This window comes from Scomber japonicus, chromosome 7 (assembly GCF_027409825.1).
Source record: "Scomber japonicus isolate fScoJap1 chromosome 7, fScoJap1.pri, whole genome shotgun sequence".
Taxonomy (NCBI): Eukaryota; Metazoa; Chordata; class Actinopteri; order Scombriformes; family Scombridae; genus Scomber; species Scomber japonicus.
The window spans coordinates 9,164,569-9,177,921 of NC_070584.1; the positions used below are offsets into that span (position 1 = coordinate 9,164,569).

Consider the following 13,353-nt stretch of genomic DNA (forward strand, 5'->3'; position numbering starts at 1 on the left):
TAGACAATTAAAGATGTAAAATTATCCACAGGAAAAATAAATCAAAGATTAGAAGACTGTTTAGGTTTGACCTTTTAAAATCTATCTCATGACCCCTTTCCAACCACTGGCATAGATCTTGTCTAACAAAGCATCCATAGATTCAAACCCAGGAGTGCGTTGTGATTTTGATGAGGACACTGTAATCCTGATAGACATCACTGCCACCATGACACTTACTCCATGAGGCGATAATGATGATGCATTCATCACAGGTGCAGTACAATAGGTGAGGCAAAGGGAGGTGTCTAAGGACCAATAACCAGTATTAGATAAAGCCATCACAGGACTGTGGATTACAGTAATCCCATCCTTTAGCATTGGGTATCACACACAGTTCATTCCATCAGAGCTGAAGAAGACGATGGAGGTTACTGCTCGTGCTGCTGTGCTGTTCCTCCTGCTTCTATCTCAGGGTAAGTTACTAAAGTAAGGCACCGGTATGAGGGACTTTATTAAATCATTATACTCTCTGCCTGAATGGAAGGAATCAGGAATCTCTGTACAATTTACCTTAGTGATGGTGTCTTTATGTGTAGGATAGAGACAGTCACTTTATTCTGAATGGAAAAAGAGAAATAATTGAAATCATGTTTCATTATGAAGACAATGGCAAATGAACAGTTTTGTGTTTGTTATTGTCAGCACACTTATTCTTTCTATATTAATCAGTTTTTTGGGACATATAAAGCCATTTTTACATATATATAATAAAATGATATTGGTTTTGTTCCTATTTTTTCCTTTTGCTCTGTGAGATTTAGTTCACACATAATATTTAAATATCTGCTTTATATTCCCTGCACTCTTATTGATGTGGTATAGCCCTGACTGCTGTTCATACACAGGAGGTAAGAGGCCATTAGTAACCTAAACCTAAAAAAAAGTCTGAAATGTGATTTTAACTGTGAGAGCAAATTCTGATTTAACTCCTTCCCCGTGTATCCTTAAGGAAGAGGAGGCAATCCAGGAGGAGGAGTTGCAGGAGGAGGACCAGCAGGTCATCGAGACATGGACGTCAAGCGTCAAAGCCTGCACCTGTGACTGTGAATCTGCTGATTCACCTACAAGCAGCCCCACCGTCATTTCGTCTGTCCCGCCAATCTCATTGTCACGGCCGTCGCCTGTGGATAACCCATTGACCTGCATGCCAGGTGGGGACTACTGACCTGGACTGACATGTCCCACTTACAAGGATGCCGGACATCCTTTATCTGCTTTGAAAGCCATAAAGTCTCCAGGCCAGTAGGTTATTTTAAAAAGTGATGAATGGGAAACACAGTCCTTTCTCATAATTGTACTATGTGAAGGATGATGACATGTTGGGGGACATTACACACGTGAAGATTAATGGTTGGCAGGAAGCTCTCCTGTGGAGTTGCAGGTGGCGTGATGGATCACACAGCTGACGGTAGCCTACTGTGTCCTCAAATGCACTCAGACACTCTTGGCTCTGTCTCTTTATCTCTGCAGTGCTTTCAAATCACTGTCCACAGTGATCTTGAGATCCTCTTAGTGGACTCTGAACTTGAAACTTTTATTGAGGTAATGACAGTTTAAAGAGAGGAAGAGAAGTGGAATAGTGGACGGCAAATGCTGTAAGATAATCTTATTACCTGTGCAGGAATGTGATGAGCAGATTAGGGAGCCCAAAATAGGGCTTGCCCTTCGTCTAATAGCATGATACTGGGCAAGGAAGCACACATCAGGTAATATCCTGATCATCTTCTCCTGCCACACATGCAAACCTTCGAAGAAAACTTGAGTCAACTCAAGTTAATCACAGGGTGTGACCAATATAACACATTTACCAAGTGACTTAATCCTCTTTACAGACGAGTGTAAAAGTAACTTTGAAGAGCATCTCTCAAGTAATCACATATATGCCCAGAGAAGGAAAAGCAATCAGACACATGGACAGATATTTTACAATCTTTGATACAAATCTTTACAGTTTTCTCACTCAGCCATGTTATTCTTTCAATCTAAGGGAGTAATTAACATATGATATGAACTGGTAGTAGTAGAAGTAGTATTAACTAATCTATGATATTTGTCATACATAAAATAATATAGAAAATTGTCTGAAACTGCTGTTTGAAGATGAGAAACTACACTGCAAACCTATAATGAAGAGAATTTAACAGCACACTGACAATAAAGATGTTTAGAAAGTGATTGCAAACAAAATCAAAGGCGGATTTGTTTTGCTGTTGTTGTTTGCTGTCTTAATTATGAAGTAAAAAAGAAATGACTTGCAAGTGGTGTAACATTACTATATAAGGCAAAAACAACTCTATTCTTAATTGTGCTGCTTCAGCTAATGTATTATTCATCATGAGCAATTATATGTTGTACAGTCAGACAGAAAGCAGGTATGTTCTGCTCTTAACTACATTTCTTCTACTTTGTAAGCAAGAGAAGGATTTTTACTTTTAGCAGTGTGATAAATACAAGTCCTGATCAAATGAAGTCTGTCATACATTATAATAGCTCTGTCTTGTCTTGATATCCAAATGAACTGTATGACATTGTTTCCTCCACAGAATGCCCCTACCACAAAGCCCTGGGGTTTGAATCTGGATCTGTGTCATCAGAGCAGATCAGCTGCTCCAATCAGGACCAGTACACCGGCTGGTACATCTCCTGGATCCCCAACAAGGCTCGTCTTAACAACCAAGGCTTTGGGTAAGTCATGACGACCCATTTTTCTTCTTACAATCATTTTAAATATACAAAAACAAATGACTGTATTTCTGTATCATCTCTGTTAGCTGTGCTTGGCTCTCCAAGTTTAACGACCAGTTCCAGTGGATCCAGATCGACCTGAAGTCGGTGGGTGTGGTGTCTGGCATCCTCACACAGGGTCGCTGCGATGCTGATGAATGGATTACTAAATACAGCATCCAATACCGCTCTGTGGAAAATCTCAACTGGGTCTATTACAAAGACCAGACAGGCAACAACAGGGTAAGTACTAACACTAATCAGCACTGAACCTGACCTTGCACTGAACCTGAAATGTATATTTAAAAATATATATTGTAGTAGTGACTCAATAACCAATTTTAGAAAATGATACACTTTCTGGAAGACACCACTTTGCATGTGACAGAAGTAACCAGGAGAACTGCACATAGACTTTTTTCAGTCAAAGTATTATACAAGAAAGGTGCAAACATCAGATTTAAGTCCTAAATTCTAATTAAAGTCTTTATCATTTCCTCTCTTGGCATCTTGTGACTGTAGTTGATCCTTGGTGATCAACTACAGTCAAAGTAGTCAAACTATTAATAAAGTAGAAGAATCAAGTATGAAAGAATAGAAATATGTGTTGCTTTTGATGACTTAACTACAGTAAAGTGAATCATTTTGTGATTCTCACTATTTTCTAATTTTTTACACGTTAAACAGTTAATCGACTGCTCAAGAAAATGATCAACAACATATTAGGATAATAACTTTACTCAAAAACAATAATTTATCTGGGCTGATATTTTACAATCAGGGAAGTCAGCACAGCACTGTACAGCTTGTTTACACTATAACTGACCTTTAACCTTGTGTCATTTTCTCCTTAATAGTAATATGTAGTCTTGTCTCCCTCTGTATGTCTGTTTTATGCTCATTAATGTATTCGGATGTCACTTTTATTAGGAAATATTTTGTTTGAATGTATTTTACTGAATAAGTTTATAATGAAACTATATAACTTTCATTGCACAGTAGCCACTGTTTCTATATGTGACAATTAGGTAGTCAGAAAGTCAGTGAACTAGCCCAGTTTTTCCTGATGTATGGCCTTGAATAATGAATGTATAGAAATGATCACATGCTTTCCAATCTTCAGGTCTTCTATGGGAATTCTGACCGCTCCTCCACGGTGCAGAACCTGCTGCGCCCACCCATCGTGGCCCGTTACATCCGCCTGCTGCCGCTGGGCTGGCACACCCGCATCGCCATGAGGATGGAGCTGCTGATGTGCACCAACAAGTGTATGTGAAGTGCACCCGGCCTGCTTTTCCTTCCCCTGCCAGCCTGCCGCTTGCCAAAAGGGGGACACTTTGTCCAGCATCTGGTAGATCCATCTTGTAATGACCTATCATTTCTTTAACATGTCTGTCTTTTCTTTTCTTTTTTTTTGGCGAGGCTCAAAGCAAACTAAGTCTGGGCAGGTGGACATGTTTGGTGTTCTTTGATGCATTGATTGGTCTGTCTTAAAATCTGTATGAATTAATTATTTTAATATTTAAATATTAAATACCCACACAGCACATTCCTGTTTAAAAAAAGTCATTTATGGAGGCCTGTAATCTTCATAAAGCTTTGAGAGAGAAATAAAGATTTAGTTACTCATATAGAGACAAACACTGTTTTACACACAGAAGAAGAAGTTTGTACAGGCTGAGTGTCAAATCAAACGAGTCTGTTTTATTTGAGATTTACTGTTACATATGTAAACATGAATAATCTAAAATTGTTAAGCATTCATTTGTGGATTTATGTTCTTATGTAAATGCTCTGTTGGAAAAAAAAGCAGATAAAACACTGACTATGCTACTAATTTGTGTCTGTAATAAAAGCACAAACTTAATACTTGATTTCATTTAAACAGTTGAGATAAACATCTTCTGTTATAAATATTACCAAACGAGTAGTCACACATCAGTATTAATATAATACACGGTGTTCCTTTCAGCAAAACATTAATCCAAAGAGAGAAAACGTACTGTGTCGAGTACAAGAGTGTGCACAGTCCTCACAGATGCACCACGCACAATACGATTACGGTCATGTTTGGACTCAAGTGTGTTTACTGTGGGAGCCCGAAACGTCAAGTCTCCACACACTGTGCACACGAAGAACATGGACGTGAGGAAGAATTTACAGAGTCGGAGCAATATTGCTGAAACACACAGGTCTCTTCAAAGTGCAACGTTTAAAAAGTTTAGGTTGGAATTTTCTGCCGAGCTACTATCATGGCACTTTATCTCAGACAGAAAACGATGTGACAGCGCAGAGCGTCGGCCCCGGCTGTGCTTTAAGATTTCTTTAAAAGCTCAATGTAAGTAGCTCAATGTGTCAGATCAGTTAAAATGAACTAGTACACCCAGAATGGCTTTTGAGTTCATTTAACTGCTGTAAAAATTAAGTTTCTAACAACGATTAGGAAAAAAAAACAACAACTTGCATTTCACGTTTTATACATTTTTACAGCAGTTAAACTGTATATAATATTTTGAATGTATTTGCACATTTCTTTAACTGCATTAAACAGGCAGAACTACTTAGAGGGAGCTTTTTTTTTTTTTTTTTTTTTGTTAGAAATCTTTATGCAAGAAATGAGAAACAAAAAGACTTCCTTGACTCCTGGTAGTGAAGGAAGTTATCATCCTTTCATTTCAGATGTCCTTTGCCATAAACTGGATCCTTAAAGTTGCTCAAAACAGCGCAACCTATCAAAATGTATGTCTGTATGATTCACCAATAAGGATGCTTCGTAACACTTGTACATACACACACATTTCAGTGTTTAAAGAAATGAATTTTAGATTACATCACTATAAAAAAGACCTTCGGTATATTCTGTTATACGGTGTTGCTATGTTTGTTTCTATTGGACGTGATTGAGGTGCGACCATAGTTTAGATAATTTTATATGTTTTCATAGTATATATGAAAATGATGCATGATAAGTCAGTGCCTTGTGTTAGTATGCTGTAATCTCAGTCAGAGAGAGTAAATGCAGTGCTTTATTATGTCCTACAGAGGGCGATGTAGGTTAGGATTTCTGTCAGTTTATGGCACTGTAGTGTCTAAAATGGCTGCATTTTTTTAAAAAGACATGAAAACCTAGATATACTTAAAAAAAAAAATCTAATCTAAGCTTTATAGATTGTCAGTGTCAACAGCTACACGTTCAAGAACAAGACTGCTTTGACGTTTGAGCATCTGTGACCAGTATGACAGAGCACATCCAAAAGCAGGACAGCTCGGACCAAGAGATACAATCCCGGGTGAGATGAACACGAGTTACTGACATTACTGTAACGATCTCTATCGTAACAACTGATAAAACTTGGTTTGTTTAGAATGCCTTAGATAGTTTTAAGGAAATACTACGCAGTAAAATGTACTATATCTCTATATCGAATAGAAACAAAAATACTTACACTTAAAATCTACACTTTATCTATCCATTTATATATATATATTTAATTTGTAATGTATTTACTGTATGATACAAATTATAATCAGAATTACAGAAGTAATAATATAAAGTCTATCAAACATGGAAGCTTTAAAAAAACATTAAGACATAAAAAGGCTTTTGGCCTGTTTGCAAGCAGTGTTTAAACTGAAGGTTTGGTATCTTGTGTGTTTGTGTGTGTGTGTGTGTGTGTGTGTGTGTGTGTGTGTGATCAGCAGATGAAGTGTTATGCAAGGGAGGTGGGGGAGCAACAGAGGGGCAAACAGAGGAGTTTAAAGTGGATCTGAGAGCTGCAGAGTAGAGATCACAGAGCCGTTTCTTTCAGGTCGTTGAGGTTTGGCATACGAGACCTGGAGGGGCGTCCGAAGCCGTGCCCGTTCTGGCCCCCCTTGATGCTCATTTGCTCTGGGTAAGGGTTGCCTTCGGGGCGGCCCAGGGCAGACGTGTGCCAGCCAGACTCCAGCTGTCCAGGCAGCGGGTAGCCTGACTGTCGGCTCTTCAGCTGGGGTGTACTGACCCCTGAGTGACCCCGACTTTCAGTAAAACCACCTTGGGCAGAGGCTTGATTAGGCAGCGGCTGGTAGCGCATGTCAGAGGGTGCGGTCTGGTTGGAGGACGAGGATGAAAGGTGCAGTAGCTTGCGCAAAGACTTCAGTGGCTGACTCTAAATAAAAAAAGGGACATCACATGACAGAAGAACAACATATTTAAACCAAACCTAAAGTAAAAGCAGAACACACTTGAATTTCTTTTGTGAAACTTACCGGCGAGTGTGAATCAGACAGTTTCTCAGGTGGCCAGTCCTTGTCCCTGTCTCGGTCTCGGTCTTGGTCCCGGTCTCTGCTCTTGTCACGAGACCTGTGGCGGCTGCTCTGGTGACCTGAGGACCTGGAGGACTTCTGGATGACTGTATCTACCCCGTCGTTAGGAATCTGTCACATGGTGTAGACATTATTCAAATAAACCAGTTCAAACATACAACTTCACACATATGAATACGGTAGGTCCACACAAACTAAAGAACAAGAAATGTGCTTACAAATTGTGTTTTTAGGTGAAATAATCATAACATTTCAGCCACAGTCACTACATTACATTGAAGGCTACAGCATACAGAGCCTAAATATGTTTTTTGTGCACATTTTCTATGTTTGTAGTATATATGTGTGTGGACCTACCATTGCCATGAGTTTTTGCAATATTTGGTCAAGAGTGCAGTGGAGTCTAATAAAAATTAAAAGCCAGAAACTCTGGGCGTTCGTTGATCTGAGGAAGAGGAGAGACAACTCCTCTTGTTTATTGATAAATGATTCTCGTTGGGTGATATTTGCCACTTATACAGTCCATGAGAAATCTGAAGGCAGCAGTACACACTAGCACCCCACCCCCCCTACCCCACCTCCCTCCCGATTCCTCCTGGCCAGATTGTGTTTATTTGTGCTCTGTCATCAGCAGTAACCCTCCTCTCAGAATCTGAACAAACTGCCACATATAAATAGAAATGTGAGGGGAAGAAAGAGTCTCAAACACCTGTTTCATGCTGAACCGTCAGTTTCACATGTCAAAATGTGGCTGCTTTTATATTTAGCAAATCATTTTGTCAGTTGGTAGCCCCTCCTTCCAAATTTCTGCTCTATAATCAAGATATGATCATGATCTAAGAAATTAACTTTGATAGACTTTGGCAGAAAATTGGCAGAAAATTGACCGTGACACACACACACACACACACACAAAGTCTCAGTCTCTCTTCCTCTCTTCCACACTTACTCATTCCTCACCAAACACACACTCTTCCCTACTAGGCAATATTTATATTTTCGTCATTTGTATTTATCACATATGTGCAATAAACTTGTTTGTTTAATTATCACTTATGTGCAATACCGCACTTGTGCACCAATGTGCAATATAATGTCTATAAATACACCTGCCCTACTCCTCCTCTGATTGGCTCTTTTGTTGGTTATGTTTAGGCATGAGGAGTGAGATTGGTTAGAGTTGGAGTAAGGATATCAGGGTCTGGGCCAGTCAAAGGCAGAGTAGGGGCGAGTCTTTGTAGAGTGCAGGTGGGAAAAAATATACAGTCAAAGGCAAAATGTCTTCGTGCAGTCTTGCAAGCCTACACCCACTTTACTACATGGCACTCCCGTTTCACTACACGAAGATGACCCTAATTTACACTTGATCAGTAAAATTAACATTTTCCAAATTAGTTCATGGTCTCAACTGCTAGTTTCAAGTCTTCTTCAATGCAACATGATGTTACATGGATGTAGCTGTGGTTATTTTAGTGTGTTATCATTTCATGAAAGTTAATTGTAACATTTTGGTTGCCTAAAACAACCATATTCAGCCTCTGTTTGTACTGAAAGACCCTTTAACTAGTCGCATGTTCAGTTTTTCAGGAAATACATTTAGTTTGAATGGTTTTAAGCCTGTTTTGGCTATCAACATTTAGCATTAGCTTTATAACAGTTAACCATAGATTGTAAATGCCCCATGCTAACCAAACTAGCAGCTAACATTATGGTCAGTCCATCCTTTTGTCCAAATTGGGTCACTTCTGACTCCAAAAATCCAAGATGGTGATGTTCAAAATGCAAACTTGATGTTTCAAAACAAGAGTCAACAAACCAACGACTGACATCACAGTGGCTACGGCCATTATGTTTTTACAGTCTATGTCAAGTAGATCCATCTACATGACACACCCAGACTTGGTTAGGTTGAGGCATGATGAGATAATTAGGGTTAAGATTAGGGGTCAGGAGTATGTGTCGTATAACAATTCATTATGCTGACAACATTGGTCAGGGTGTTGTGTAGTGAAGTGAGTGTGTTATATAGGTCTACAAGACTGCAAATGGACCTTTCTCAGAATGTTGTTATCCTCAGGGCATGTTACACAGCACTCCCCAACCAACCTAACCTAACCAAGTGGGTATGCAACATATGAAGTTAGATAGACCCACTTGGGTCAAAGCCAGGAGCGCATCCTGGGTGTTTGGTCGCCCATGTCACAATTTCCTGTATCAATGATTTCAGGTGAAAAGCCCTCTAGCGTTTCATACACAGTCCCGCCATATACTATGTTGTGAGCTAGTCTTTGTTTATTTCATCTCTCTTATCTTTCTCTTTTCTCTCTCCTTTTTTAAATAATTGTAAATATTTATTTCAGACCATAATTGGAACTCAAGCTTGAAGAAGCCAAATTTCACTGCCTCCAGTGTTTGTGTGGCTGTGTTTCTATGTATGTGTCAATAAAAGCTCTTGAATCTCTTGAATCTTGATAAGCAGCAAAGCTCTGTGTGAGTGTAACCAGGCACACAAACAACAGACTCCTGAAAACTCATGTGGTTAACCTAAGCCTGAGCGCTCTCAATCATCCTCAGCTCATAACCAGAGACATGCTGTTAGGGCTGCGGCTGAAATCAGTGGTGAGTAATCAGAATCAGAAAGACAGACAAAGTGAACACAAAAATGACCAGCCAGATCCATACCTGTGATTGGAAGAAAAATTCCTTAAGAGCTCTGCTTTTCATTGAATAAAAAAATCAAAGGGTAAAAGCTGGTTGCAATAAATCTATTATTTATATATTCATAGGCACATCATTGCCTTTTGGGCAAAAGCCGTACTGATGTACTCGTGTAGATGGATCTGGCTGGTTTCTGTTTGCAATTCATTATTATGGGAATGAACCATTTCTCCAAATGTGTTTACAAAATTTAAAAAGAAAACCGCTGAAAGCGAACTTAAAGAAAAACAATTATGCAGGGTTGATTATTGGTGTTAATGCATGCAATGTTAGATTTGTGGCATGGAGTTAGGAGGTGAGTAGGATAGTGTAAAACAGCATGTACCATGGGAGAGGATACTACAGGGAGGACTCTCACAGAGGAACTATACTTTATGTTATTCTTTGGGCTAAACAGAGGGAAAAGATATTTCTTGATGACAGGAGGTCTTCCATCAGGGACTTCCATCTGTAATATAGAGGCACATGACTGGTGGCACAGGGAAACATGGTGCACATGACAACAACAAGAAGTGATTTTATCTCTCGGTAAAGGTGCTAATAAAAGCATTAAACATTTGAGAAGCAGATGAAGAGATATGTAGACAGACGGTTCATATGTATGAAATCCAGAACATGGCTCAATAATGTTTGAATCATAGAGTGAGAAGTACTCAACATAGACTCACCATTTGAGATTTTTTCTTTTTCTTCTTTATTGCTCTGAAGAAACCCTGCTTTTCCTTTTCTTTGGATGGCTCAGAGGGGTTCAACACTACAGTGTCTGGGCCGGTCCTTGTAGTAAAACAAGAGAGCAATGAGCATGTTGTCCTGGCTACCAATGTATAATATTCTCCAACCCCCAATCAGACCTGATCATTTGTGTGAAAAACAGCTGTGTCGTGTGAGCAGTTTGACATTTAAGCAATTTAAATTTGAGCTATGGGCACTGAGCATATTAGTGTTTATTATCAGGGTAACCCATTTTTAGGATGTTCTGTCATGGTCACTGGAGATAATTACCAGGGGTCAAAGGCTGGCTGGCGTTTGGAGTGGTTGGTCATGTTGCTGCCATCCCCTGACCTCTGACTCCTGCTATCATGGAAGGAGTTGTCTGGCCGGGGAGAAGGGACTGTTCAACAAACACAACAAATACTGTAAGTTCATACACAGATGCACCGCATTTAGCAGGTTTTACCTTGTAGCTCAAAACTATTTCAAAGCACGTTGTATGATTATCAATAATCATCAGTCAAGACTGATTGTAACCAAAAAACTCTCTAATATCAATATAGTATTTAAAAGATCCTATAATCACATACAATTGTACACTCAGTGACTTTAAGTAGGAAAATATCTGATTTGTAAGAAATGATTAGACTGCAGTCGAGTGATGCTTAAATCTGAACTGATGTCTTGATCTCAACAGTTAGAGAAAGAGAGGCACGGCCAGAGATATCAGTGTGACTAAACCAACCTCTGTAGAAGCTGCCCACCCTCCTAGGCATGGATTCGCTGTAGATGTTGCGGTTCTCTTTGGAAGAGCCCCCATCTTCTGTTTGCTGGTCGTGATATAAGCCAACCTGAGTCACAACAAAAGAACTGATCACACAAACACTCAGAAGGCCACCTGCTCTGCATGCTTCACTATCTGAGCTCATATTTTTATTTACCTGAAAGGATAGGAACAAAAGGGGAGGGCAGGGGAGGGGGGGTTGTTGATTGAGAAGTGGTCATTATAATAAAACAACATCTGTAGAAGCTATAAATGTATTCAAACTGAAATGTGCTGCTGTGACAAGCTCGACTGTGCTATCATAAGTAGTCACATTAGAGAGAAGCAAAGCACACAGTGAAAATGAAGAGGCATCTGATGCGCAGAGACAGAGAAATAGAGAAAGAGAGAGAGAGGGGGAGAGAGAGAGAAAGAGAGAGAGAGAGAGAGCAGTTCATGACAGCAGTATCCACCCACATCCACACTCTCGGAAGACTGGATGTGGGTGGGGAATGGTGGGTGCAGGCAGAATGTCGGACCTCGTTTTTTTGCCGCTGTGTGTGAAAAGATGCGGTGTTGTCCCTTGTGGAGTCCCTTATTGGGGGTCTGCTGTGGGTGACCTCAGTGGGTGCCTGTTCGCTCTGTTAATGGAGACATGATGAAGCATGGAGTAAGCTCAGCATTGCAGCACACACATGCAAATACACACCGGCACACGCTATATATACTATATGTGTGTATACAGTATATATAAACATACAAGTAACATGATTTAGTGTATATTCTTACAAGAAAAGCCACACTCGAAACCGTTAAGATGCTGCTGCTGCTATGTTAATCCTGCCAAACTGACCAATCAGATCTGGCTAAAAACAACAAACACAGATCCTGATATTTTCAGACGCCACCAGAATAAACCCTGGCTGCACAGTTAGTGAAACTGAGACTGAGGGAGAGTTATCCAACACAACCTGATGTAGGCATTTGATATGATTAGATCCTGTGGGCTTAGGCTTTCCTTAAGGTTGGAGAGGTTTGATGTGGGCTGATGACTGACCCTGCTCATGTCTTCTTCTCTGGACGAGCCCCCAGAGTGGCGAGGCAGTGTGCGGTGCTGCAGCTGTGGAGACAGGAGCTGCAGGCTGCTGGCTCTGGTGGGCATTCCCTGCCCCACCAACAACCCCTCATCCCCTCCGTGTGTCCTCTGGTGGTCCCTCCTTACATACATAGAGTGGCGGTGTGGCCGCTGCTGGGAGGAGAAGGGGCTGGTGTATCCCTGACCGTAAGCCAGAGGGTCGTGCGGGGCGGACAGAGAATGAGCGTGGCTCCTTTCCATGCCACTTTCCCCTGGGTCCAGGGCGTCTGGGGACTGGGACTCCTCTGAGGCCTTGTGGCGAGTGGAGGAGCGCCTGTATGACGAGTCCAGCGTGTTGCTCTCTCTTTCCGAGCGCGTGCTTCCCCTGCCAGCAGCGCCGGGTCCCAGTCTGTCAACTCGGCGGGCTGCCGGGCTGCTCGGCGCTGTGAGGTCAAGGCAGCTGGAGGGGAAATAACGAGACGTGGGCTCATCAGCATAAAGATGCACATCATTCAAGTTCCCCACTGACTTGGCATCGCTAAGCGTGCCGTAGCTCTTTGACAAGTTCAAGTAGGCGAACTTAGAGGAGGACGGCGTGGAGCTGTGAGACTCCATGTAGCTGTGTCGACTGTGTTTCTCCCCTGACTGAAGCGTGTTGTTCTTCCCCTCCACAAAAGAGTGGCGGTTCTGCTGCGAGCGGAAGTTGGATTTGAGGTACTTGGCTCCGGGGCCGTCGGACATCTTGGACCCCAAGTCGCCCTTGCTCTTGGCCTCGCCGGGGCTGAGCAGATGAGGCAGGTTGCTGCTGGCCAGGTCCATGTTGCACGAGGTGGAGTGGTTATAGATCTGCGGCTGGTAGTTTTTAGGATGCAGGGTGGGACTGAGGTTGATTGCTGTGGGCATGTTGCCGTTGAGAAAGCCGTCGTTGCTGGGGTGGAGGTCTTCGTGCCGAGGCAAGCTGGAGCACTCTCTGCTGCTGGAGCGGTGGCTTCCTGAGCTCTTTCCCCCATGGCTC

At 41.4% G+C, this 13,353-nt stretch overlaps 2 protein-coding genes across 3 annotated transcripts in view; one reads left to right on the forward strand and one right to left on the reverse strand.

The window, feature by feature from the left end:
* Positions 1–403: 403 nt before the first annotated feature.
* On the forward strand, positions 404–4,042 carry LOC128361972 (retinoschisin-like). Its single transcript, XM_053322584.1, has 6 exons — positions 404–455; positions 865–890; positions 992–1,193; positions 2,586–2,727; positions 2,814–3,009; positions 3,890–4,042. Exons 1-6 carry the CDS (start codon positions 404–406, stop codon positions 4,040–4,042), a joined length of 771 nt encoding a protein of 256 aa, XP_053178559.1.
* Positions 4,043–4,461: 419 nt separating this feature from the next.
* Positions 4,462–13,353, reverse strand: part of LOC128361967 (cyclin-dependent kinase-like 5) — a 33,207-nt gene continuing 24,315 nt past the window's right edge. The window contains exons 12-19 of one of the 2 annotated variants that reach the window (XM_053322577.1): positions 12,321–13,353; positions 11,803–11,904; positions 11,246–11,351; positions 10,792–10,900; positions 10,458–10,563; positions 10,115–10,237; positions 7,015–7,182; positions 4,462–6,914 (exon numbers count right to left, since the gene is read on the reverse strand). In XM_053322577.1, coding sequence (XP_053178552.1) covers positions 6,555–6,914; positions 7,015–7,182; positions 10,115–10,237; positions 10,458–10,563; positions 10,792–10,900; positions 11,246–11,351; positions 11,803–11,904; positions 12,321–13,353 — 2,107 coding nt within the window. In that variant the 3' untranslated portion in view covers positions 4,462–6,554. The remainder of the gene's footprint in view (positions 6,915–7,014; positions 7,183–10,114; positions 10,238–10,457; positions 10,564–10,791; positions 10,901–11,245; positions 11,352–11,802; positions 11,905–12,320) is intronic. The other variant, XM_053322578.1, reaches the window with a different exon arrangement.

Excerpts from the sequence above, each read along its gene's own strand:
- LOC128361972 (XM_053322584.1), top strand. The coding sequence starts at position 404 with ATGGAGGTTACTGCTCGTGCTGCTGTGCTGTTCCTCCTGCTTCTATCT. Across the intron at positions 1,194-2,585 it reads CCCATTGACCTGCATGCCAG|AATGCCCCTACCACAAAGCC; the intron begins GTGGGGACTACT and ends TTTCCTCCACAG. Across the intron at positions 3,010-3,889 it reads ACCAGACAGGCAACAACAGG|GTCTTCTATGGGAATTCTGA; the intron begins GTAAGTACTAAC and ends TCCAATCTTCAG.